Below are 21,865 nucleotides of genomic sequence, written 5' to 3'. Positions count from 1 at the left end.
GTTTTAGATATTTGATCTTATATTAGTTGAACACAAACAAAGAGTTGTAAACATTTTCTTTATTAGTTGTGTTAAAATTGTAAACTTCCGAACAGGGTGGGCAGTGTGGCCGGTTTGGGGTGGGGCTTGTACCCGATTCGCTCGTTGATTAGCTCCGCCCTCGACGCCGCTGTGGAGGAGGATGCAGAGGCTCCGCCCCCGATTATGTCAACACTGATAACAGAAGATCCGCCCACTCCACCTCCTGACTCCGCCTCCTCTCGCTGACGCTTCCTGGCCTAAAGGAACAGTTGTGTTTTGATCAGTTAACAGAATTGATCACCGAGTAGCCACATGATTATTGATGGAAACTGAAATGGATTCCGACCTCCAGCTCCTTCTTGACGCTCTCAAACTCCTCGGTGTCGTCGATCTTCAGCTCCAGACGCGTCGGTTTCCTCCTCAACATCTTCTCTTCTCTGCAAACACAGACGTCAACTGTCAGACTCTTTCATATAAATACTTTGTGCCTTAACAAACTTCTCCATTCATGATCAAACGCACTTTTTTCTTGTGAATGTAAATACTTTACAATTAGATAGATAGATAGATAGATAGATAGATAGATAGATAGACAGATAGACAGATAGACAGATAGACAGATAGATAGATAGATAGATAGATAGATAGATAGATAGATAGATAGATAGATAGATAGATAGTTAGATAGATAGATAGATTACTTTATTCATCTCCGAAGGGAAATTAAGTCATCATAGCAGCTGGTATATTTGAATACAATAAAATACAATACAATAGAATAAAATAAAAAATATTGAGGTAGAAAGAATAAAAAAACAGAAACACAAGATAAATAGGTAGATAAGGTGCAGTGTCAAGATGATGGTAATAGTACTGATGATATGATGGTAATGTTATTGTTAGACAGTATATAAAAATAGTACAGTATATATAGTATATAATATAACATAAAATATATTTATATATAATAGTAATTATACCAATATAATAGCAGTATATAGTAATAACGGCAGCAACAGTATATATAATAATATAATCATAATAATTACAACACATGTATAAATATGTGTATATACTTATATATACAAAGAATATACAGAGAGTATGATATAATATATGATACATAGTAGAGGTTTAAATATAAGTATTTGACTATACAATAGATAATATAATATTCTATGAGTGTAAGAATATGTAGACAGAGTGTGCAAAAGACAATAATATTGTATAAAATGATATATAATATCAATATGGTGAGATAGGAAGTGACATCACCTGACTGACGTTTGTTTCCTAATTATGTCATAGGACATTAAGAACAGATGATTTCTCACCTTGTACATATTCTTAACATCTTTAATTTGTGAATACAAGCTGTACAAATAAAGTTTGGTTTTACTGAATGGCCTCATGACAAACAGCTGATACTGATTACGTGGCAAACTAATTGAGATTCAGTATTTCTTAATCTTTTTCCCGTTTTTCTAACAGACGTTTTGTTCTTCTGTAAATAACAACAATACATACATAAAATAATAATGATTTAAAAACATGTTAATCCCTGTTTTGGCCGGAGGGGGCGCCCCCGTGCATGTTCACGGTTGAAACTTCCTTTTCCATATTATTGCTGAGCAGCGGCATTATCGATCAGTGCGTCGCAGCCGTAGAAGAAGAAACAAGAGCCTCATCTCGTCTGAAGGTAAACAGATGCTAAGCTAACAGGCTAACGTCTGTTTACAGGTCTAACAACAACGGTACATGGAACCGGAAGCAGTCGAGCTGCTCTCGGCTCTTTCCGCTTGTCTGGGTTCGAACGTGTGAGATGAAAGTTACGTCACCTGACAGTTGAGCTGACGTTTTCCCGGTTTTTTCTCCTCCTCGGTTCGTCTTCTGCCGCTGTACCAACCGGAAATGCAACTTGTGACCCGGAAGCAGAAGAGATTGGCACATCCGGGTTACGGAGCAGGGACGCAGCAGCTTCGTTTGTCTTCACGTGAGTTTTATTCTTTTATCTCATTTAATTTAAACAGATTTTAAAGTTTCAGCGTTGAACCAGGTGCGAGTGACGTCGTGTTACGCATTTGACGTCACTGTTTGAATGTGCGGTGAAAACCACCGGAACCTCAGAGAGACCGGACCATGTAAAGAACCCAGAGCTTCACTGGAGAGGAAGAAGTCTCAATGGTGGATTCGAACCTGAACCGCGGAACACGTTCGATTCCGACTTTAACCTCGATGTGAACACAGTCGGTTGTTAATCAATCAATCAATCAATCAATCAGATTGTATTTGTATAGAACATATTCACAAATTACAGTTTGTCTCATAGGGCTTTAACATGGTGAGACATCCTCTGTTCTTAACCCTCAGCAAGAGTCAGGACAAACTACTAAAAACCCTTTTAACAGGTAAAACTACGTAGAAACCTCAGAGAGACACATGTGAGGATCCGTCTCCCAGGACGGACACTAGTGACACAGATGTGTAGAGGAGAACATCATCAGGAGAAAGGTTTCAGCAGCAATGATGAGGGTAAACAGTAGGGGTGGGAATTGGCAAAAATGTGACGATTCAATAGTATTGCGATTCTGCAAGTATTCGGTTCAATTCTGCGATATATTGCGATTCATGTCCCCCATATTATTCAAAGGCATTACAAAAAATGAGGAAAACAAGACTGCTCACCTCACTTCAAATGTCACATTTAATTCTGTGAACAACATTGTCTTCTACACATTAACTGAAGTGCAAAAACTCCTGAACATTCAGGACACATGACCTTTGTAATTATTTTCTGAATAGGAGACCTCTCACATGAACGCTGAGCTCCCAGCACATAACATACAATTATTTAAATACAATACAGTAACATAAAGCAGACATAATAGAGAAACACATACCTGAGAATAATCATATAAATAAGAGTAACCTAGCGCTTCAATCAAATTAAGGAAAATAAAAAAATGTGTACTACTAGAGTCCAGTCCAGTTGGCTGCAAGGTCATGACCCAAAATGTTAAATTCATTTGGGAATATTGGCATTTTTGTTCAGAAAAAGGAGTTGTTCAACATGCTCAGATGTTAAAGTTCCTCTGGAACGTTACTATATCTCCTGCAGTGGAGAACATCCTTTCCTCACACACACGAGGTATCTTTTAAATCTGAAACTCTCCTCGTCATGCTTTGCCAGCCAGGGGCTGTTACATATATAATTGTAAATAAAGTATTTTTTTTTAAATATTGCAATACTTTGGGCTACAGTATCGATATACTCGCGGGCGCAAAATATCGCGATACTGAACAGAATCGATTTTTTTCCCCACCACTAGTAAACAGGGTAAATATTAAGCAGGTTAAAGATCCTCACTTCCTGCTTAGAGAGGCGTTGGACCGCAGGAGGAACCGACACAGGCTGGGGTCCAGTACCCTGATGGTTCAGGATCATCCCTGGATCCTGGTCTGTTCTGCGTCTGTTCCTTTAAACCGGATCCCGCTGCTCTGTGGCTCATCTGTCGTCACGTGGGTCGTGATGATATTTATTGCGTTAAAAAAAACAACGCTGATTTGAGAGACAACGTGTGATCTGACGTGGTCCTATGGGTGTCGTTGTATCAATCTGAAATGTTTTTATCTTTAATTCACTGGCATCAACGATTGTCCGTACAATAGCTCACGTATTTATGACTCGATTAACTAAATAAAAGGAGTGATTCAACCTTTTTACTCGCATGAATATAGTTCAAGCTATTTCACTTCAAATCAAATAAAACCAGGTTGAAGCAGGAAAGGAATCATCTTCTATTATTGTCCACTAAAGTTTAAATTTGTCTGGATGTTCATTGATGCACCAAAAAACAAACTGATAATTCCCCTCAAAGACATTAAATCAGCAACAGGAAGTTCAGATGTTTGTGTTAGAATGTCAGAAAAGTACCTGAAACATCTATGTACACTAACAAAGTATTTGTACTCAGTTACTTTCACTTAAACAGTTTTAAAACAATAGGGTTTTTTTTGTTTTCTGTAAAAAAATCGAAGAAATCCAAACTTAAGTGACTCATTATTTTTAAAATGTTTTGTTTTTGAAGGTTCAAATTTTTATTATCTTAGTTTTGTGTGTATTTCTTTGTTTTGTATTCAGCTTTATAGATTTCCCAGCAGCCTCTGGGGCGATTTCAGTAGCAGTAAAGAAGTAAAGAAGAGATTTAAAATGTCTGACGAGGATGACATCGCTCCGCCCGTGAAGAGGGGGCGTGTCTACTATGGGAGCCTGGAGGAGAAAGAGCGGGAACGGCTGAGCTCCGACATGGGGAGGAGCAATACGTCAGGAAGTGATGCGGTGAAGGCGGGGATTGAGGCGGGAAACATCAACATCTCATCAGGTGAGTCTCATGTTGTAAACAACAAGCGTGTGTTCACGCATCCGAGTGACACTCGTTTCCCATGATGCTTTGCAGGAGAGACGCTGGAGATGGAGGAGCGGGTCAGCGAGCGGCAACATGAAGCGCTGGCTGAGTTTGAGCGGCGGCGGCGTGCACGTCAGATCACCGTCTCCACCGACGACACCGAGGTGAAGGCGGGTCTCCGGGCTCTCAGTGAGCCAATCATATTGTTCGGGGAGGGACCAGCTGATCGCCGGGAAAGGTGGGAAAACTTCCTGTGTCGACTCAAACTAAAAGCTGAGAGTCAAAAGTTGTTTCCCTTGAGAAGTTCACTGATGTGTTTTTACAACCTCAACCTCTGCTGGGGGTCAGAGGTCACCCTCACGTTTGTGACATCATCACGTTCCTCATGACTCCGACTTACACTTCCTGTAGGTCATAAATTCTGTTCCTTTGCATAAGGAATTACCTACAGCAAACAAATCCCAATACATGACAATAAACAAACATGGTAGAGGCAACAAAACACAACGCTGACGTGACAACAAAGTTTTAAAGTTTTAAACGTGTGTGTTTGTGTGTAGGTTGCGTGGCGTTCTCTCTGTTGTTGGTCCAGACGCTCTGAAAAAGTCCAGAAAAGATGAAGAACGAGGGAAAAGATCACAGGACGAGGTCTCAACAACACACAACAGTACACACCAGCACTACACAACGACGCACAGTATTACAGCATTTTGTCTTTGACCAATCACAGTGTCAGCTGACGTGGTACCATGAAGGCTCCGCCTCCCTGAAGGACGCCCGGCTCTGGTTGGCCAAATACTCTCTGCCCCGGTAAGACGATAACAAACTAACGAATTGGAGATGGAGCGGAAATTTGTTTATAGATTTGTTCCCTGATGTTCTGTAAAGATGTTATTGATCAGATCTACATCATCACTTTATCACACTGAATTATGTTGGAATTCGTTGGTGTTTTTATTGATAAGTTCAAACTTTAAATTCGCTCTAATCATCACAAAGTCATCACAGCGCTGATATGTGGAAAGGATCTGATGAGTTGAGACTGAAAGGCTCTGCTGTGATTGGTCCATCAGGGCGTTGGAGCGTCTGGAGGCTGCGCGAGCTCAGCGGGACGTTGCCGAGGCGACGATGGTGATGCGACAGCAGGAGCTACACAAGAGTCTGAGGGTGAGACACGTTCAGATTCATATTATTTGTTATTTCGTGATCAATCATTAACCAATTAGATCAAGTGCAAGAGACCTTCAGAGTTTGTATTAACATTATATTGTTTGAATTAAATTATTAGCAGCAGAATCAAACTAAACTTTTTTTCTTCAGAATTTGAACAACTTCTGCAGCCAGATCGGTGACGATCGACCAATCAGCTTCTGCCATTTCAGCCCTGACTCCAAGATGCTGGCCACCGCCTCCTGGTATTAAACCCCGCCTACTTTTCACATTAACATACAAGAAGTTAGCATGACACAAGAGCTCGAACTGGAACAAGCAGAAACAGTATTAGCATTAGCAACTTAGTTTAGCTTCTTTTGAACTAACAAATCCCCCCCCCCCTACAGGAGTGGTCTGTGTAAGCTGTGGTCCGTCCCCGACTGCAGCCCGATCCGCACACTCAGAGGTGGGCGGAGCATTGTCTTTTGTGTTCTAATCAGATGCAGATGATAAATAAGATTAAGAATTTAACTTCAGTTTTTATTGAAAAGTATTAAAAACTCTGTAACGGAGACCCCTCTGTCCTTCAGGACACAGCACCAACGTGGGCGCCATCGTGTTCCGCCCCCAGGCCGGCGTCTCTCTGGAACCAGCGGACGTCAGCTTGGCCTCGTGCGCTGCTGACGGCTCCGTGAAGCTGTGGAACCTCGAGAGGTGAGAGAGAGGAGGAGGTGATGGAGGGAACACGGGGAGGGAAGCTGTGTTTTATATGGTCTTTAATTCCCGTCTCTGGTTACCATAGCGACGAGCCCGTGGCGGACATCGAGGGTCACAGTGAGCGAGTGTCCCGTGTGGCCTGGCATCCATCCGGAAGGTTCCTCGGAACGACGTGGTAAATGGGTGATTCTTCAGCATCACTGTCATTGTACAAATACACACAGCGTGTATTAATACACAGTTAATATGTGTCTGTGCAGCTATGATAACTCGTGGCGTCTCTGGGATCTGGAGGTTCAGGAGGAAATCCTCCATCAGGAAGGTCACAGCAAAGGAGTCCACGACCTCCACTTCCACCCCGACGGCTCGCTGGCTGCTACCGGGTACTACACCCTACTACACACTATTACAATACAAGGGTTTAGCACAGAGTGTAATAAGATGTAGTAGGTGCAGTAAGTACTACACACTATTACAATACAATGGTTTAGCACAAAGTGTAATAAGATGTAGTAGGTGCAGTAAGTACTACACCGTACTACACACTATTACAATACAAGGGTTTTAGCACAGAGTGTAATAAGATGTAGTAGGTGCAGTAAGTACTACACAGTACTACAATCAGAATTATAATGTACACTGTGTCTGTGGCCCCTGCCCCTCCTCCCTACCTGTCATCCAATCAGAGGCCTGGATTCGTTCGGCAGGGTGTGGGACCTCCGGACTGGACGCTGTGTGGTGTTCCTGGAGGGTCACCTGAAGGAGATCTACAGCGTGCACTTCTCCCCCAACGGGTCAGCCAATCAGAGACAAGCACGCTCTACACATAACCAATCAGCTTGAGTCAGATTTCCAATAAGAGTGAAGCAGGAGACACAACAAAGATGAGACACAAAATTCAATGAAGTAAAAAATATTTATATTCTCATTTTTTGTTCTTCAGGTATCACCTGGCAACAGGAAGTGGAGATAACACCTGTAAGGTTTGGGAGCTGAGAAACAGGAAGTGCTTGTACACAGTCCCCGCCCACCAGAACCTACTGTCTTCAGTCCGCTTCCAACGTAAGAAACATAAACAACTCGTACGACTCCGACACTTTTTCCTTCGCCTCCCATTGTCTCCCAGTCTGTTTTCTTCTTGGGGCTCAAACACCTCACGAACCATCGGAGCGGCCACAGCTTTTGGGGATTTTGGTTGTTGAAGCTCCGCCTCCAGCAGTTCATGACAGAGATCGGTCTGAGAGGCCACCTCCCTCGCCCGGCCCTGCTTTCTTTCTTCCAGGAGCTGTTTCCTCAGCTGCAGGATTTCATTCTGCAGAACTTGGTTCTCTCATCATATCTTTCACTTTGTCCTCAGCATTAGTCTTCTGCTGCATGAGGGTGCTGAGCTCTCTTTAAACTCTTTAAACCAGTTCTCCACCCGCTGGAAGTGTTGGTTAATTCTATCAGCACTGATCTGCAATAGTGGTCTCTTGTGCTTTGACTCCATGTTACAGCTTTTTAATATTCTCAGTGTTATGAAGCTTCATTGCTAAATCTTGTCTCCCCTCCTCTTGAGGCAGATGAACCAATGTAAAGGTGCATTCCCACCATCTACTGTTACTATAATGATACAGGATCAAAGGACGTACATACAGTTTAACATATAGGAGCAGACTTGTTTCTTTGATCGTGTTGAGGAGATGAGGGGCATTCCTCTAGTACAACAAGGATGTGTCCTTCATCCTATTGTTAATTGGATCCTGTTGGTTGGATTTTTTAAAGTCTTTTCATTGGCTGCTGACATTTAAGAATAGTGAGCGAGAAAAAGAGTCCCACCAATTGTCTGACATGCTGTCATCATGTTCGACAGCACAGAGAGAGAGTTCTCTTGTGTGTGTGTCACTCGATGAGACAATTCACCTGTGACCAGTGCCGTTGATTCACAAACAAAGCGAAGGAATAGGATACTTTGAAACACATTTCGTACATAAGAGCTTGAGAGCAGGCGCTGACGCTCAATCTCAACAACAAGGAAACAAGGAGTCTGACAGAGGGTCGACGGGCATCAGCTTCAGTTTCTACGTCTCCACGAGCGCCGCCATCGTTGTGAGACGTCAGACAACTGCTTCTCCATGAAGTCGGTAGATACAATTCCCTCGAGTTCACAAGTCAGAACTCCGACATGGAGTAGCGGTCCGTTGCACTTTTTGAAGTAGGAGGTTGGAAAATTCCGGCATCCAAGTTGTCTGGAAGGCAGCATTCAATAGATTGTAGATCCTGTTTTTAATCTTATCGGCTTCTGAAGTTAATATTCCACTGCGTGATCGGACCTACCGATGGAAGGTGTGGGAGCTGACAGGAAGTGCTTGCACACAGTCCCCGCCCACCAGAACCAAAGAATAAAACGATATTCATTTCATTTTTCTGAGTCAAAACTGATTGAATGTGAAGTCTGGGGGATTGACTGCTTCATACGACTCTGACACGTTGTGCCGCTCACAGCCATTGTTTCCCCTGGTTTGTCTTCTTGGGCTCAAACACTTCACACACCATTTAGACAGTGACGGCTTTTGGGCGTTTTTGCTTGAGCTCAGGTCGCCACAGCTGAGTTGATCTGGATGTTCACAAGCACATGATCATGTTGGGATCATTCAGAGATCGGTCTGAGAGGCCACGTCCCTCGCCCGGCACTGCTTTCTCTCTTCCAGGAGCTGTTTCCTCAGCTGCAGGATTTCATTCTGCAGAACTTGGTTCTCTCTAACCATATTTTTCACTTTGTCCTCAGCATCAATCTTCTGCTGCATCATGGTGCTGAGCTCGTCACTCGGCTGAGCTTTGCAGGGTGTCGGTCGATCCTTCTTCTGATGGATCTCTTTAAACCAGTTCTCCACCCGCTGGAAGTGTTGGTTGATTTTATCAGCACTGATCCGCAATAGTGGTCTCTTGTGCTTTGACTCCATGTGACAGCTTTTAAATTTTCTCAGTCTTCTCAAGATAAATCTCGTCTCCCCTCTTCTTGAGTGCAGCTGCCACATATAGAACCCCTTTGGTTCCATTGGCAGGTGATAACCAACGTAAAGGTGCATTCCCACCATCTACTGTTACTATAATGATACAGGATCAAAGGACGTTTATACATTTTAACATATAGGAGCAGACTTGTTTCTTTGATCGTGTTGAGGAGATGAGGGGCATTCCCCTAGTACAACAAGGATGTGTCCTTCATCCTATTGTTAATTGGATCCTGTTGGTTGGATTTTTTAAAGTTTAACCCTGTTGACACATCATTAGAAGACCGGGGACATTTCCCTTATACAATTACATCAAAGGCCATGTGTCCTTCATCCTATTGTTAATTTGATCCTGAACTAGCGTTCCACGGCAACAGCTGGAAATATAAGAGTTTGAAAACTTTATTGTATATTTTCTCAACTTCACAATCACTTGTCTTTTTTGCCTTGTTTCTTTATAAACTTTGAATAATCTGTCTTTATCTGATTTCACTTCCTGTTTGTAGCCACAGACGGTCACTTCCTGTTGACCGGAGCGTATGACAACACAGCAAAGGTTTGGAGTCAGCCTGGGTGGACGCCACTCAAGACGCTCGCCGGGCACGAGGGGAAGGTGAGACGCCGCACTCTTATTTGTCAATTCAGCCTTTTGGTCGGAGTGTGACATGTGATTTGTTTTCAGGTCATGGGAGTCGACGTGTCACCTGATGGGAAATTGATCGCAACCTGTTCCTATGACCGCACCTTCAAACTCTGGGTATCTGAGTGATGTCACAGCACATCATTTAATAAGTCAATATTAACTGGACTTTGTTTTGTTTAATAAAAATTTACATTTTTAAATTTTCAATCTTTCAATCGTCATTTTATATTAATTAGTGCTGTCAAACAATTGAAATATTTAATCGTGATTAATTGCATTAATGTCATATTTAACTCGCTGCAATCGCACATTTTTATCTATTCAAAATGTCCCTTCATTTATTTTTTTTTCATAATTTTTTTTTAGCCTTTTTCATGCTCTTATCAACATGGAAAAGTGGATTGGCTTGCTTTATGCAAATGTTTGATTTTATTGAAAAACAACATTGCCAAACAGGGCAGTACAAAATAAAATTATAAAGTGCACATTTCAGGTAAACAAGGACTCAGCCTATAGTGCAGTTAAACCATGGCTCAATATTAATTTTTTTTCCAGTTTGCTGTGAACATAGCAGTCAGCCCTCTTATTTCAGAAACAATGAACCATAACAGTTAGGTTATTAATAAAAGGTAAGCGTACGACTTCTTTGCTTTCAGCCAGCTACTCAAACAGACAAGCAACAAAATGACAAACAAACAAAATACACAGGCAAGTGTCGGCCTACTTGGAAGTAAATTAAACAGAGAACTTTGTAGGGCTAGACCCTATTTTTAAATAAATAAAACCATATAGCTGCAGCCTAATAGTGTAACGGACTGGGTTTATGTTTGTTTGGCTTTGACGTATGTTCAGTAAAACACTGTGTTGAAGGAGCGTTCTGATGTCTGAGGGTCAGTGAAGGGGTCGGCGTGGGACATGTGACTGTTTGGACCAATAGGATGGGGTTGCTTGGGGATCAATGAGGAAGTGAAGTGTTGTTGATGTGTGCAGAACGGAGTGCACATGTTTGTGTAGAGGATAATAAAAGCTACTAAACCACGAAGAAGTTCCGTTTCCTGTGTAAGCGGGTCCGCTACAATAGCTTAAAAATATGTATTTTAGTTGCCGAAATATTGAAACAAAAAGCGAGAGCAGGTCAGACTGGAGGCGAACACAGATACTGAAGCTGCAGCTCTGCGTTAATCTCGCGTTAAAAAAATTGACGGCGTTAAAATGGGTTTGCTTTCACCCGTTTAACTGACAGCACTAATATTGATATTTTACATCAGTAGAAATTAACCAATCAAATATTTGTTTGGGAAAGTTATAAAATGGTCTGTTTTTATAAACACGAAGTAAAAACAATAACATGCAGACAACAATTCAACATTTAACTTTATTAAAACAACTCTCAGTTTCACAGCAGTGCACTCTTAGTGTACGACAGCAGACAAAGTGATTGGTCAAATGAGGAACGTAACCCCGCCCATCCTGCCTCCATATGGGTGGAGAGGCGGAGCAATGCTGCCATGGCAACAGTATCCTGCGACAGGGTACGGAGATGGAGCTGTAGAAACAAAAGAAAAAATGCTGGAGCCATTTTCACAATAAAATACTGAAAATCCGAGTTAAAATTCAGACATTTGGCTGCTGACCTTTAAGAATAGTGCCAGGTAGGCATGAGCCAGGTCGAAGTCCCGCCCATTAGCCAACATGCTGTCAATCATGTTGACGAAGGCGAGCAGGAGGCAGCTGGCTCCGCCTCCCTCCGGTGTCAGACAGGTCAGCTCGACAGAGAGCGCCGCCGGCCCACAATCCTTCAGGAGCCGCACTGGGCGATCGACTGCACAGAGAGAGAGTTTTCTTGTTACGGGATGAGACCAGTGCTCATACACGAGGCAACAGACGCCTTCAAACATTTTATTCTTTTATACTTGGAAACACTTCTTGTTTGATAAAGAATTCAGAAATTTAAAAAGTATTTTAAACTTTTACTCTTTAAAAAAATATATATGATTCTTAAAATTCAGTTGAAAAGGTGAGAAATGTTTTATAATCTTATTGACAATTGTTTGTTAGTAAAATAATTATTAACATGAATGGAAATAATCAACACTTAATTCAAAAAGTAAAAACAGAGACTCACATGATCCAGATTCTAGAGCTGATTCCAGAGCAGAGCTGAACTCTGTCTTTTGACTCAACAAACCACGACTCAGCATCTTTGACTGGAAAAACAACAATGTGATGATGTCATCATTTCTACCACATGATGGCTGCTGATTGGTTCGTTTCATTGGATTGTTGATCCGATCTTTAATCTTATTGGCTTTTAAAGTTAATACATCACTGATCACATGACATTATGGAAAAATCATCTTCTGATAAATATAAGATTCAGATACACGTTCAAATAAAGGAACAGTCGCATTTAACAAGGTGTCATCTGCCTTAGTTATTGATAAACTAAACCGATCCAGTTTCTCATGTTATTGATTATACATCTGATTGAAGCCGGAGCAGCATCAGCTACTTATCTTAGTTAAACCGGCAGTTACCATGGTAACCTCACATCCTCAAAGACTCATACTGAGGAACAAAAGGTGAGAGAAGAAGAAGAAGAGGACGTTCATCAGGTGTACCTGAGTTTCCTGATCTGTTGCTGCGGGCAACGTGAACCGAGGCGTGAGACCGGCGACTGTTGGCAGGAAGAAGGGAGCTGCAGCTGGAGCCACAGGGGGCGCTACAGGTTTATTCCTCTTCTACAAACAGAGAGAAACAGCTCAAGTTTTACACGTTTCTTTGTTCACATGACGTCATACAAACCAAACGCCATGTAAAATAATATGCACGTGAGAGCGACCGGGACGTATCATGTGACACCTTGATGACGTCCAGGTGAAGCAGACTTTTCCATCGAGACTCCGGCAGCAGCGACAGCGTGACGAGCTCCAGCCCCAGCTGATCAGCTGACTTGTATACATCATCCACCTCCTCTGATGGTACTTCCTGTTCTGATTCGTCCACAGTGACGCCCGGCAGCATCTCCACAACCGGTTGGTAGTCGTTCGGGAGTGGGCGGAGCCCCACGGGCCCACACAGGCTTTTATTGGTCCTGTGGGAGGAGAACCGTATTGTGATTGGCTGCTGCTGTGTCAGTTAAGTGATGTCATGATTATCACAGTGATCTGATTGGCTGAGTGTCAAACAGATAAAAACTCTTGAGGTGGTGAATTCAGACCAGAGGTAAACGCCCAGACTGTCAACGTGGGCCGTCGCCAGGAAGTCTCCGGTCGGTGACATGGACACACCCACTGGCGCCATGGCAACCAGGAAGCAGTCAACAAGGCTGAGAAGAGACAATTGAAATAATTTTCCTGATTATTATTATTGTGCTTCCCTATCAGTCAAATACATTTTCTGTCAACTGGATGATATAAATATAAACATAACATAGACAAATAAACACAATAATACAATCAAATTCAAATATATATAATGAAAAAGCTTCATGTTCAGATTCTGAGTTGAAAGTTCAATGAAAATGAAAAGAAGTGTAGAGGAAAAAGATCAAAACTCAACATGAATGATAAACATTCAAGTTTTCGTGGTCATGTGATCAACACTGGACTATTCCATTCTCACCTGCCGGAGGGGAGATCCCACGTCCGAACGGTGCAGTCCATCCCCACGGTGACCAGCCAGCGACCGTCAGGGCTGAAGGTCTGGGGAGAGGAAGTAATATCATCACTAAAGTTAGCGTTAGCATTGTGAATGTTGAAAACCATCTATTAGCATCATTGACAGGTTGTTAGCTGTGTTAGCTTCACTCACCATGTCGTTAATGTTGCTGTGGTGTCCCACAAACTTCCTGACCACTCGTCTGGTTTCTATGTCAACCACCTGCAGCGTGAAGTCATCCAGTGCTAATGCTAACATCCCGCTAACATCAGGAAGGAAAAACAAATAAATGTTAGCTACCTGTCTATGTGGAGTATCATGCTAGCCTTTAGCTACCTGCTAACTAGAAGCTACCTGTCTCTGTGTAGCATCATGCTAGCTGGGGCAGCATTTAGCTTCAGCTGTTGTTCCTGTTTCCTGGTCTTAAAACGCCAGAACCTGAGCAGCCAATCAGAGCCAGAGGTGAGGGTCAGCTGGTTCAAGGCGTCTGTGGCGACGCCTCGCACCGCACCACTGTGAGCTGGAGAAGAAGGGCGGGGTCAGCGATGGACAGGGACACAGTACAGACCAATCACAGACAGACAGGTGAACACACCTTTCTCATTGTCACCATAGCAACCACGATGCAGCCCTGACTGAAGGTTGTAGATGTCAACGCGTCCGCACGATGAGCCAATCACAGCAAAGTTACCACAGGAAGTGATGTCGACGGCCTGGCAACAGTGAAGTAAGTATTGAATAAGAAAACAAAGTTTTACTCAGCAAACTGTGGTGAATATATTCACTGTTAACACAATAATGGCGTTACCGTGGCAACCGCATCCCTGCGAGAGCCGGGTGGCTGCAGATGGTAACTTCCCATGGTGCACCTCTGGTAGTTCCATGTTGTGGCTGCTCGGCGCCCGCGATGACAGGCGACAATCCCGTCCCAGTCAGACTGACGGGCGGCAACTGTCAATCAACAGAGAGAGAGAGAGTCAGGCAGAGTTTTTCTCGGAGGAGGAGTTTGGTGACGTGTGTGAGTGACGGCGTCGAACCCGAGGAGAACGCAGTGATGGCAGGAAGACGCAGCTCCTCGTAGGCCAGCCCCTTCTTCTTCTTCTGCTCTTTCTTCTTGTTGATTGAGCCTGGACACACACACACACACACACACACACATTTAAAACATTTAATACTTGTAACCATGGATACGACATCAATTAAGAGTTGGACAACTGAACTGACCGTGTCCCAGGTTCTTGTTGAAACGTTCGTGGACGGTGGAGAAAGACTGCAGTGTCCCGTCCTGACCTGCAGGGGGAGACACAATGTATAACATACCCATGATTCTCTGAGCACCAGGTAAACAACACAGTAAACGTGTGACTAACTCTACTCTAAACAAACTGCAGCTCAAGGAGAGATGGGACATTTTGACAGATGACGTAATATGAAGTTATGAAGTCATCTGTGATCTGACACAGTTTCTCATTGACGTGTTGACAGAACGTTACCCAGCAGACCTGCTCTGCTGAAATCCTGGAGTTATAACGTCGTAGCACAAAAAGAAGTTTCAGGAGATGTATAGAAATAAGAAAAATATAAACAACTACAACCAAGATTAAGTAAAATAACATTATTCTATAAATTCTATTTAAATAAAACCAATGCAGATGAAGCTCTTTATTTTTATTATTTATGTTGAAGTTCTGTTTTAATGTTGTTTCTATCTTTTATGCTTTTATCTTTTATCCTGTATTATTTTATTATAAGGTGACCTTGGGTGACTTGATGACCTCTAAATAAAATGTATTATTATTATTATTATTATTTACCTGAACTGAGAATATTTTTTCCATCGATGCCATGGTGATAGATGGTGGTGGGCGGGGCGCTGTGACCTTGACGACTCCGCAGGAGTCTGGCTCCACCCCCCTCACGATCAAATATCCACACCTGGAAAAAAAGAAAAAAGATATTTATTAATATAAAACATACAATAAATCAAAACACTGTTTGTTTATTTGTTTGTTTGACCTTGATGGCGTTGTCAGCCCCGTTAGTGACCAACAGCGGTTCTCCATGCAGGAAGGTTGCCGCGGCAATGGCTGTTCTGTGGGCGTTTCTGTGTTGAGTGACGAGCTGTTTGCGTTCCAGATCCCATAATGCAATGTGGCCCTGAGGACTACCGGACGCCACGATGGGAGGACCGTCTGAGAGAGAGAGAGAGAGATGGTACTTCCTTGTTTGAATGAATGACAGCGAGTTGGGGCGAGTCAGAGAGAACCGACTGTACCTGTTCTGAACGAGAGCGAGGTGATTGGTCCCCAGTCTTGTGTGAAACTCATCATTGTCTCGTTGAACTTAATGTTGTGAATGATGATGCGGCCCGTCGCCGTGCCAACGCCAACCACGTCAACTGCAGGACTCTGGAAAATGTCGTTGTTATGATGTAATTACGACGTCACTTTAACTGGTGTTCAAAAATCTATTGTTATAAATAAATTACTTTATTACTAATCATGTGACTCACCTGCTGCAGAACAGTGACCCCTGCTGACCAACCAGGAAACGTGAACAACAACTTACTGAGGGAAAGAAAACAACAATCAGAACCCACGGCATGACTGTTACCATGGTTACACCAATCAGAGCAAACTGGGCTTTTTGGGAGGTGGAGCTATGACAGCATGTCTGAGACTGATGTTGAGTTTTAACACGGAATAAACACGGACATGTAACAAGAAGACAACAGGTTGTGTGACGGTCAGAGTGAAGTGAACCTGGGCTCAGCTGAGTGCCCCCCCCTCACCTGGACTTAATGTTCCACAGCTGCAATGCACCCTGGGAGCTTCCCAGCAGCACCTTGTTCAAGTACGTGCTCGGGTGCATCATGGCGGACACGTCGAAGGTCTTTGGGTCAAACTGCAGGCGCAGGTAGACGTCTGTCAGGCAGAGAGCACAAGGCATGATGGGTAACGCACAGGTTATATAAAGATGGAGGTAAGTGAAGCCCCGCCCACACTACTCACCCCCGCCCTGGACATCCCACACTATCACATCACCACCGCTGTCAGCGGAGATCAGGTGATCGCCCAGCGGCAGGAGCAGACGCACTTCCTGTTTGTGACCATGGTAACGCATCACCACCTGCGCAGAGAAAGTCACAAATTAATGACGTTATTTAAAGAAAAATAAAAAGATCGTTTCTAAAAAGATTGAAGAAACGATTTAATTAACATTGAAACTAAATAGGTGAATTAAAAGGTTACCTCTTTGTTTCGGGCGAAAGCACTGACGAGTTTTCCAGAAGCGGCGAACACCAACATCCTGTCAGCTGCCAGACAGGTGATGTCCTCCGACAGGCTGTCGCCTAGGAAACCACATCACAGCACACAAACCAATCAGAAAACAGGATGTTTAATGTAAATATTGAATTTATTCAATTTATTTTGAAAACTCACCGACGGCCACGATCCCCAATCGGTTCACCTGGAATCAGTCAGAAGTCAATACAGAGATCAATGTGTTCACATCATGAGCACAAGACACAGGGAAGAGGGTCCTACTGTACTGAGGGTCCTACTGTACTGAGGGTCCTACTGTACTGAGGGTCCTACTGTACTGAGGGTCCTACTGTACTGAGTCACTACTGTACTGAGGGTCCTACTGTACTGAGGGTCTCTACTGTACTGAGGGTCCTACTGTACTGAGGGTCCTACTGTACTGAGGGTCCTACTGTACTGAGGGTCCTACTGTACTGTGGGTCCTACTGTACTGAGGGTCCTACTGTACTGAGGGTCCTACTGTACTGAGTCACTACTGTACTGAGGGTCCTACTGTACTGAGGGTCTCTACTGTACTGAGGGTCCTACTGTACTGAGGGTCCTACTGTACTGAGGGTCCTACTGTACTGAGGGTCCTACTGTACTGTGGGTCCTACTGTACTGAGGGTCCTACTGTACTGAGGGTCCTACTGTACTGAGGGTCCTGCTGTACTGAGGGTTCTACTGCACTGAGGGTCCTACTGTACTGAGGGTCCTACTGTACTGAGTCACTACTGTACTGAGGGTCCTACTGTACTGAGGGTCTCTACTGTACTGAGGGTCCTACTGTACTGAGGGTCTCTACTGTACTGAGGGTCCTACTGTACTGTATTGAGTCACTACTGTACTGTGGCTGATGTCTGTCCCTTATACAAACATACATGTGATGTTTCTGTGTGTAAATACTTGTGTGTAAAACAGAGCTTGTGTGTGTGTAAGCACGTGTGTGTGTGTGTGTGTGTGTGTCTGTGTGCGTGTGTGTGTCTGTGTGCGTGTGTGTGTCTGTGTGTGTGTGTGTGTGTGTGTGTGTCTGTGTGTGTGTGTGTCTGTGTGTGTGTTCTCTTACATTGTACGTGTGCAGGCACTTCCCCACCGCGGTCACCAGGTAGAATTCTCGGTGCTTGTGGTGGTAACGGAGCGCATGCGGCACGTGGTTGGAGTAAAGACCCAGAACCCGGAAACCGGAGAACAACGCGCTGCCGCCGCTTCCGGTGAGACTCCCGCCGCCCGACATGTCCGGTCACACCGGGGAGTTTACCGGAGAAAGACGGTGAACACCGGAGAAGAAACAAGGCGAAGACACGGGGCCGAACCAACAAGTCACTAACAAACTGATGAGGGCCGAGGACAGAGGTCCGACAGCAAACAAGCAGCAGCAGCTCAAAGGTTCCGCTCGGAGGAAGGTTGGTTCCTTTTCTTGGTGATTTCTTTCTTTTTGTTTACAACTTTAAAAAGCTCATCAATACACAATCAATTTATTATCAATAATGGTCACGTACACACGATATCCAACCTGAGTTCATCTGAAGCTCAGCAGAAAGACCTGAAACAAAATAATTTTTTTTAAAGTTTAATATTTTATCCTATAAAAATAAATATAAAGTGTTTTGATCGAAAACAGATTAAAAAGAGAGAGGCGGGAGAGGAAGTGAGAGAGAAGGTGAGAGAGGAGGGGAGAGAGGAGGTGAGAGAGGAGGTCAGAGAGGAGAGAGAGGAGGTGAGAGAGGAAATGAGAGGAGGTGAGAGAGAGGAGGGAGAGGAGGTGAGAGAGGAGGCCAGAGAGGAGAGAGAGAGGAAAGAGAGAGGAGGGAGGGGAGGTGAGATAGGAGTTGAGAGGGGAGTGGGAGGTGATAGAGAGGAGGGGGAGAGGAGGTGAGAGAGAGGAGGTGAGAGAGGAGGTGAGAGAGGAGGGAGAGGAGGTGAGAGAGGAGGGGAGAGAGAGGAGGTGAGAGAGGACGGAGAGGAGGGGAGAGAGGAGGGGAGAGAGAGGAGGGGAGAGAGGAAGTGAGAGAGAAGGTGAGAGAGGAGTTGAGAGAGGAAGTGAGAGAGGAGGTTAGAGAGGAGGGGAGAGAGGAGGGGAGAGAGGAGGTCAGAGAGGAAATGAGAGGAGGTGAGAGAGAGGAGGGAGAGGAGGTGAGAGAGGAGGTGAGAGAGAGTAGGGAGAGGAGGTGAGAGAGGAGGTCAGAGAGGAGGCCAGAGAGGAGAGAGAGAGGAAAGAGAGAGGAGGGAGGGGAGGTGAGATAGGAGTTGAGAGGGGAGTGGGAGGTGATAGAGAGGAGGGGGAGAGGAGGTGAGAGAGAGGAGGGAGAGGAGGTGAGAGAGGAGGTGAGAGAGGAGGGAGAGGAGGTGAGAGAGGAGGGGAGAGAGAGGAGGGGAGAGAGAGGAGGGGAGAGAGGAGGTGAGAGAGGAGGGAGAGGAGGTGAGAGAGGAGGTGAGAGAGGAGGTGAGAGAGGAGGGAGCGGAGGGGAGAGAGAGGAAGGGAGAGAGGAGGTGAGAGAGAGGAGGTCAGAGAGGAGGTGAGAGAGGAGGTGAGAGAGGAGTTGAGTAAACGACGAACTTTGATCAACAAACATGGAGACAAAAGAAGTTAAAGATTTACACACAGAATTTAAATCACTGCTTTTAATGACTCGAGTCTATTTGGGTTTACAGAACTCAGCTGTGTCTCCAGTAAAAACCCCAAATCCAACACAATAAAAACTAACTCCAGCGTAGAGAGGCTGAGTGAAGGTGGTCTGGACTCTGTGGAGGAGAGTCATGGTGTCAGAGACGCTGTAGAAGGACAGAACACCTGCACTGTGATCCAGGTACACTCCTACTCATTGCATCTAAATCCACATTCACGTGGGTCTCCTGCTCTGCTGATATTCTTGTATGTGACTGCTACATCAACTCCCCCCCCCACCTTCACCTCCCAGTAACAACGTCCAGTCAGACTCTCTCTACTCAGGACCTGCCAACAAGCAGTGAATCTGTCTGGGTGAGCAGAATAAGGCTGTTGTCCACTCATAAATGTTACTTTTCTGTTTCCCTCAGATAATAACAAACGTCTGTGTGCTGTGTTTGGATCCAGTGTGATTTCCTGGGAATATCTTAAGAAGTCAGCTCTGGTCTCTGGCTCTGGTTGTGGCAGTAAAACATCCACTTGAGACACAATCTGTAAAATCTCTGTCTCTGTCTCACTCAGAATGTCCTGTAGTCGACCTTTGACCTGTGACACAGCGGCTGTCACGTCCTCAAAGTTCCTCAGAGGACGGATCCTGAAGCTGGATGAGTGTGTAGATTCACTGAGTGGTGACAGTGAGAGGTAGTTGTGTAGAAGCTGGTTGTGATCCTCTGTGTCTGAGAGCTGCTTCAGTTCATGGTCTTTCCTCTTCAGCTCAGTGATCTCCTGCTCCAGTCTCTCCTGAAGCTCTCTGACTCGACTCACTTCAGTTTCCTGCTGGGATCTGATCTGCTGCTCCACATCAGAGCTTCTTTTCTCCAGCAGAGGGATCAGCTCAGTGAAGATCTTCTCACTGTCCTCCACTGCTTTATCAGCAGAGCCATTGAGGTCCTCCTCCTCCTGTTGAAGCAGCTTCACGTCTCTCTCTGTGTCCTGGACTCTCTGCTGGATTGTTTGTCTCCTCAGCCCGAGCTCTCTCTGCCTCTCAGTCCTTTCTGCTGCAGCTGACACTGCGTCGTGGTCTTTATGTTCCTCCACAGAGCAGAGATAACAGATACACTGCTGATCAGTGCGGCAGAACATCTTCATCACCTCATCGTGACGAGAGCAGATGTTCTCCTGGAGCTTCTCCGAGGGCTCCACCAGCTTGTGCTTCTTCAATGCAGCTGACTGAAGATGACGCTGGAGGTGTTTCTCACAATAAGAGGCCAAACCATCCAAACAGGACTTGAGAGCTTTCAGTTTTCTCCCAGTGCAGACATCACAGGCCACATCTTCAGGTCCAGCAGAGCAGTGATCAGCAGGAGCAGCTTGGAGTCCAGTCTTCTTCAGCTCCTCCAGTGAATCAACTAACATGGTGTTTGTCTCCAGGACAGGCCTCGGTGTGAAGGTCTGTCTACACTGAGGACAGCTGTAGCTTCCTCTCTCCTCCTCTTTGTCCCAGTGGGTGTTAATACAGCTCTTACAGAAGCTGTGTCCACAGACAGTAGCCACCGGATCCTTCAGTAGATCCACACAGATCCAACAGCAGAATCTTTCTCTGTCCAGGTGATTTTCTTGCTGCTCCATTTCAGCTGCTGCCAGAGACTGTAGAACAGATTCACTTCCTCTGAAGAGGAAACAGATCTCTGCTGCTCCCTCTCTCCTTCACTTCCTCTTTTTCCCACGTTTTAACACACTATTGAAAAGAGCAACAATCTTACCTCTCCTCAGCAGTGTTGTCACACTGTTCAAAGGCAGCTGCCTTTGAACAGTGTGACATACTGTTATATTTTTAGACTTTGATGCGGGCCAATTAAAAGTGGATGGCGGGCTGCAGTTTGGACACCTCTGGTCTAGGCCCTAAAAAAGCCCAAAATGACAAATAATAATAATAAGTAAAAATGTGGAATATGGCCAAAATGGCCACTAAATGCAAGATAGCAGGCTTCCTGTTGTGTTTTTCCAATTGCACCTAAAGACTTTTTTGTTTGTCTGGTCATGATACATCTGTATATCGATTTTTGTGAAGACCGGTCGATGTGAACACGTTCCAGGGGTCTCGGGGGGGCACCGTTGAGCCATTTTGCGATGCCCATGAAAATTCCTTCAGAATACGTACATTTTCACCACTTTCTAACTTTCTGCAAATTTTGGTAAGAAGTTGAGCATGTTAAAGCCCTCAAAAAGCCAATTAATTTGCATGAATAATAATAATAAGAATAACCAGATCCTACACTCAACAACAACAACCAGCGTGATTATGATAAATAACATCATTGCATGCATAGCACTCTTATCATTCTCATTTTAAAAACTAGTCT

General features: G+C 44.4%; 3 protein-coding genes across 3 annotated transcripts; 1 reads left to right on the top strand and 2 right to left on the bottom strand.

Moving 5' to 3' along the window:
* Window positions 1–44: 44 nt before the first annotated feature.
* On the bottom strand, window positions 45–1,935 carry cdc26 (cell division cycle 26 homolog). The gene is made up of 3 exons (XM_061075649.1): window positions 1,860–1,935; window positions 368–458; window positions 45–278 (listed from the first exon to the last, which is right to left on the bottom strand). The coding sequence occupies exons 2-3, from the start codon at window positions 446–448 to the stop codon at window positions 72–74; spliced, it is 288 nt and encodes a 95-aa protein (XP_060931632.1). The 5' UTR covers window positions 449–458; window positions 1,860–1,935; the 3' UTR covers window positions 45–71.
* Window positions 1,932–10,139, top strand: prpf4 (PRP4 pre-mRNA processing factor 4 homolog (yeast)). The gene is made up of 15 exons (XM_061075641.1): window positions 1,932–2,014; window positions 4,163–4,403; window positions 4,479–4,665; window positions 4,988–5,075; window positions 5,158–5,237; window positions 5,501–5,594; window positions 5,748–5,842; window positions 5,987–6,045; window positions 6,170–6,293; window positions 6,382–6,471; window positions 6,557–6,679; window positions 6,983–7,090; window positions 7,240–7,358; window positions 9,796–9,902; window positions 9,972–10,139. Exons 2-15 carry the CDS (start codon window positions 4,232–4,234, stop codon window positions 10,056–10,058), a joined length of 1,533 nt encoding a protein of 510 aa, XP_060931624.1. The 5' UTR covers window positions 1,932–2,014; window positions 4,163–4,231; the 3' UTR covers window positions 10,059–10,139.
* Window positions 10,140–11,293: 1,154 nt separating this feature from the next.
* Window positions 11,294–18,347, bottom strand: wdr36 (WD repeat domain 36). Its single transcript, XM_061075632.1, has 22 exons — window positions 17,964–18,347; window positions 17,036–17,063; window positions 16,844–16,944; window positions 16,604–16,721; window positions 16,384–16,516; window positions 16,105–16,159; window positions 15,868–16,000; window positions 15,609–15,784; window positions 15,407–15,527; window positions 14,817–14,882; window positions 14,630–14,719; window positions 14,401–14,543; window positions 14,188–14,305; window positions 13,947–14,112; window positions 13,746–13,854; window positions 13,557–13,636; window positions 13,153–13,260; window positions 12,795–13,026; window positions 12,554–12,673; window positions 12,058–12,139; window positions 11,567–11,754; window positions 11,294–11,478 (listed from the first exon to the last, which is right to left on the bottom strand). The coding sequence occupies exons 1-22, from the start codon at window positions 18,129–18,131 to the stop codon at window positions 11,329–11,331; spliced, it is 2,685 nt and encodes an 894-aa protein (XP_060931615.1). The 5' UTR covers window positions 18,132–18,347; the 3' UTR covers window positions 11,294–11,328.
* Between the last annotated feature and the right edge of the window lie 3,518 nt (window positions 18,348–21,865).

The sequence above is a fragment of the Limanda limanda genome, chromosome 1 (genome assembly GCF_963576545.1).
Source record: "Limanda limanda chromosome 1, fLimLim1.1, whole genome shotgun sequence".
Classification (NCBI taxonomy): domain Eukaryota; kingdom Metazoa; phylum Chordata; class Actinopteri; order Pleuronectiformes; family Pleuronectidae; genus Limanda; species Limanda limanda.
This window is presented reverse-complemented; position numbering and strand designations above follow the sequence as displayed.

Coding starts and splice junctions, on each gene's coding strand:
- cdc26 (XM_061075649.1), bottom strand. CDS start 448: ATGTTGAGGAGGAAACCGACGCGTCTGGAGCTGAAGATCGACGACACC. Junction 279..367: donor GCGTCAAGAAGGAGCTGGAG/GTCGGAATCCAT, acceptor CTGTTCCTTTAG/GCCAGGAAGCGTCAGCGAGA.
- prpf4 (XM_061075641.1), top strand. CDS start 4,232: ATGTCTGACGAGGATGACATCGCTCCGCCCGTGAAGAGGGGGCGTGTC. Junction 5,843..5,986: donor ATGCTGGCCACCGCCTCCTG/GTATTAAACCCC, acceptor CCCCCCCTACAG/GAGTGGTCTGTGTAAGCTGT. Junction 6,472..6,556: donor AGGTTCCTCGGAACGACGTG/GTAAATGGGTGA, acceptor GTGTCTGTGCAG/CTATGATAACTCGTGGCGTC.
- wdr36 (XM_061075632.1), bottom strand. CDS start 18,131: ATGTCGGGCGGCGGGAGTCTCACCGGAAGCGGCGGCAGCGCGTTGTTC. Junction 15,785..15,867: donor CTCGCTCTCGTTCAGAACAG/GTACAGTCGGTT, acceptor TCTCTCTCTCAG/ACGGTCCTCCCATCGTGGCG. Junction 11,755..12,057: donor AGCTCTAGAATCTGGATCAT/GTGAGTCTCTGT, acceptor CTCTCTGTGCAG/TCGATCGCCCAGTGCGGCTC.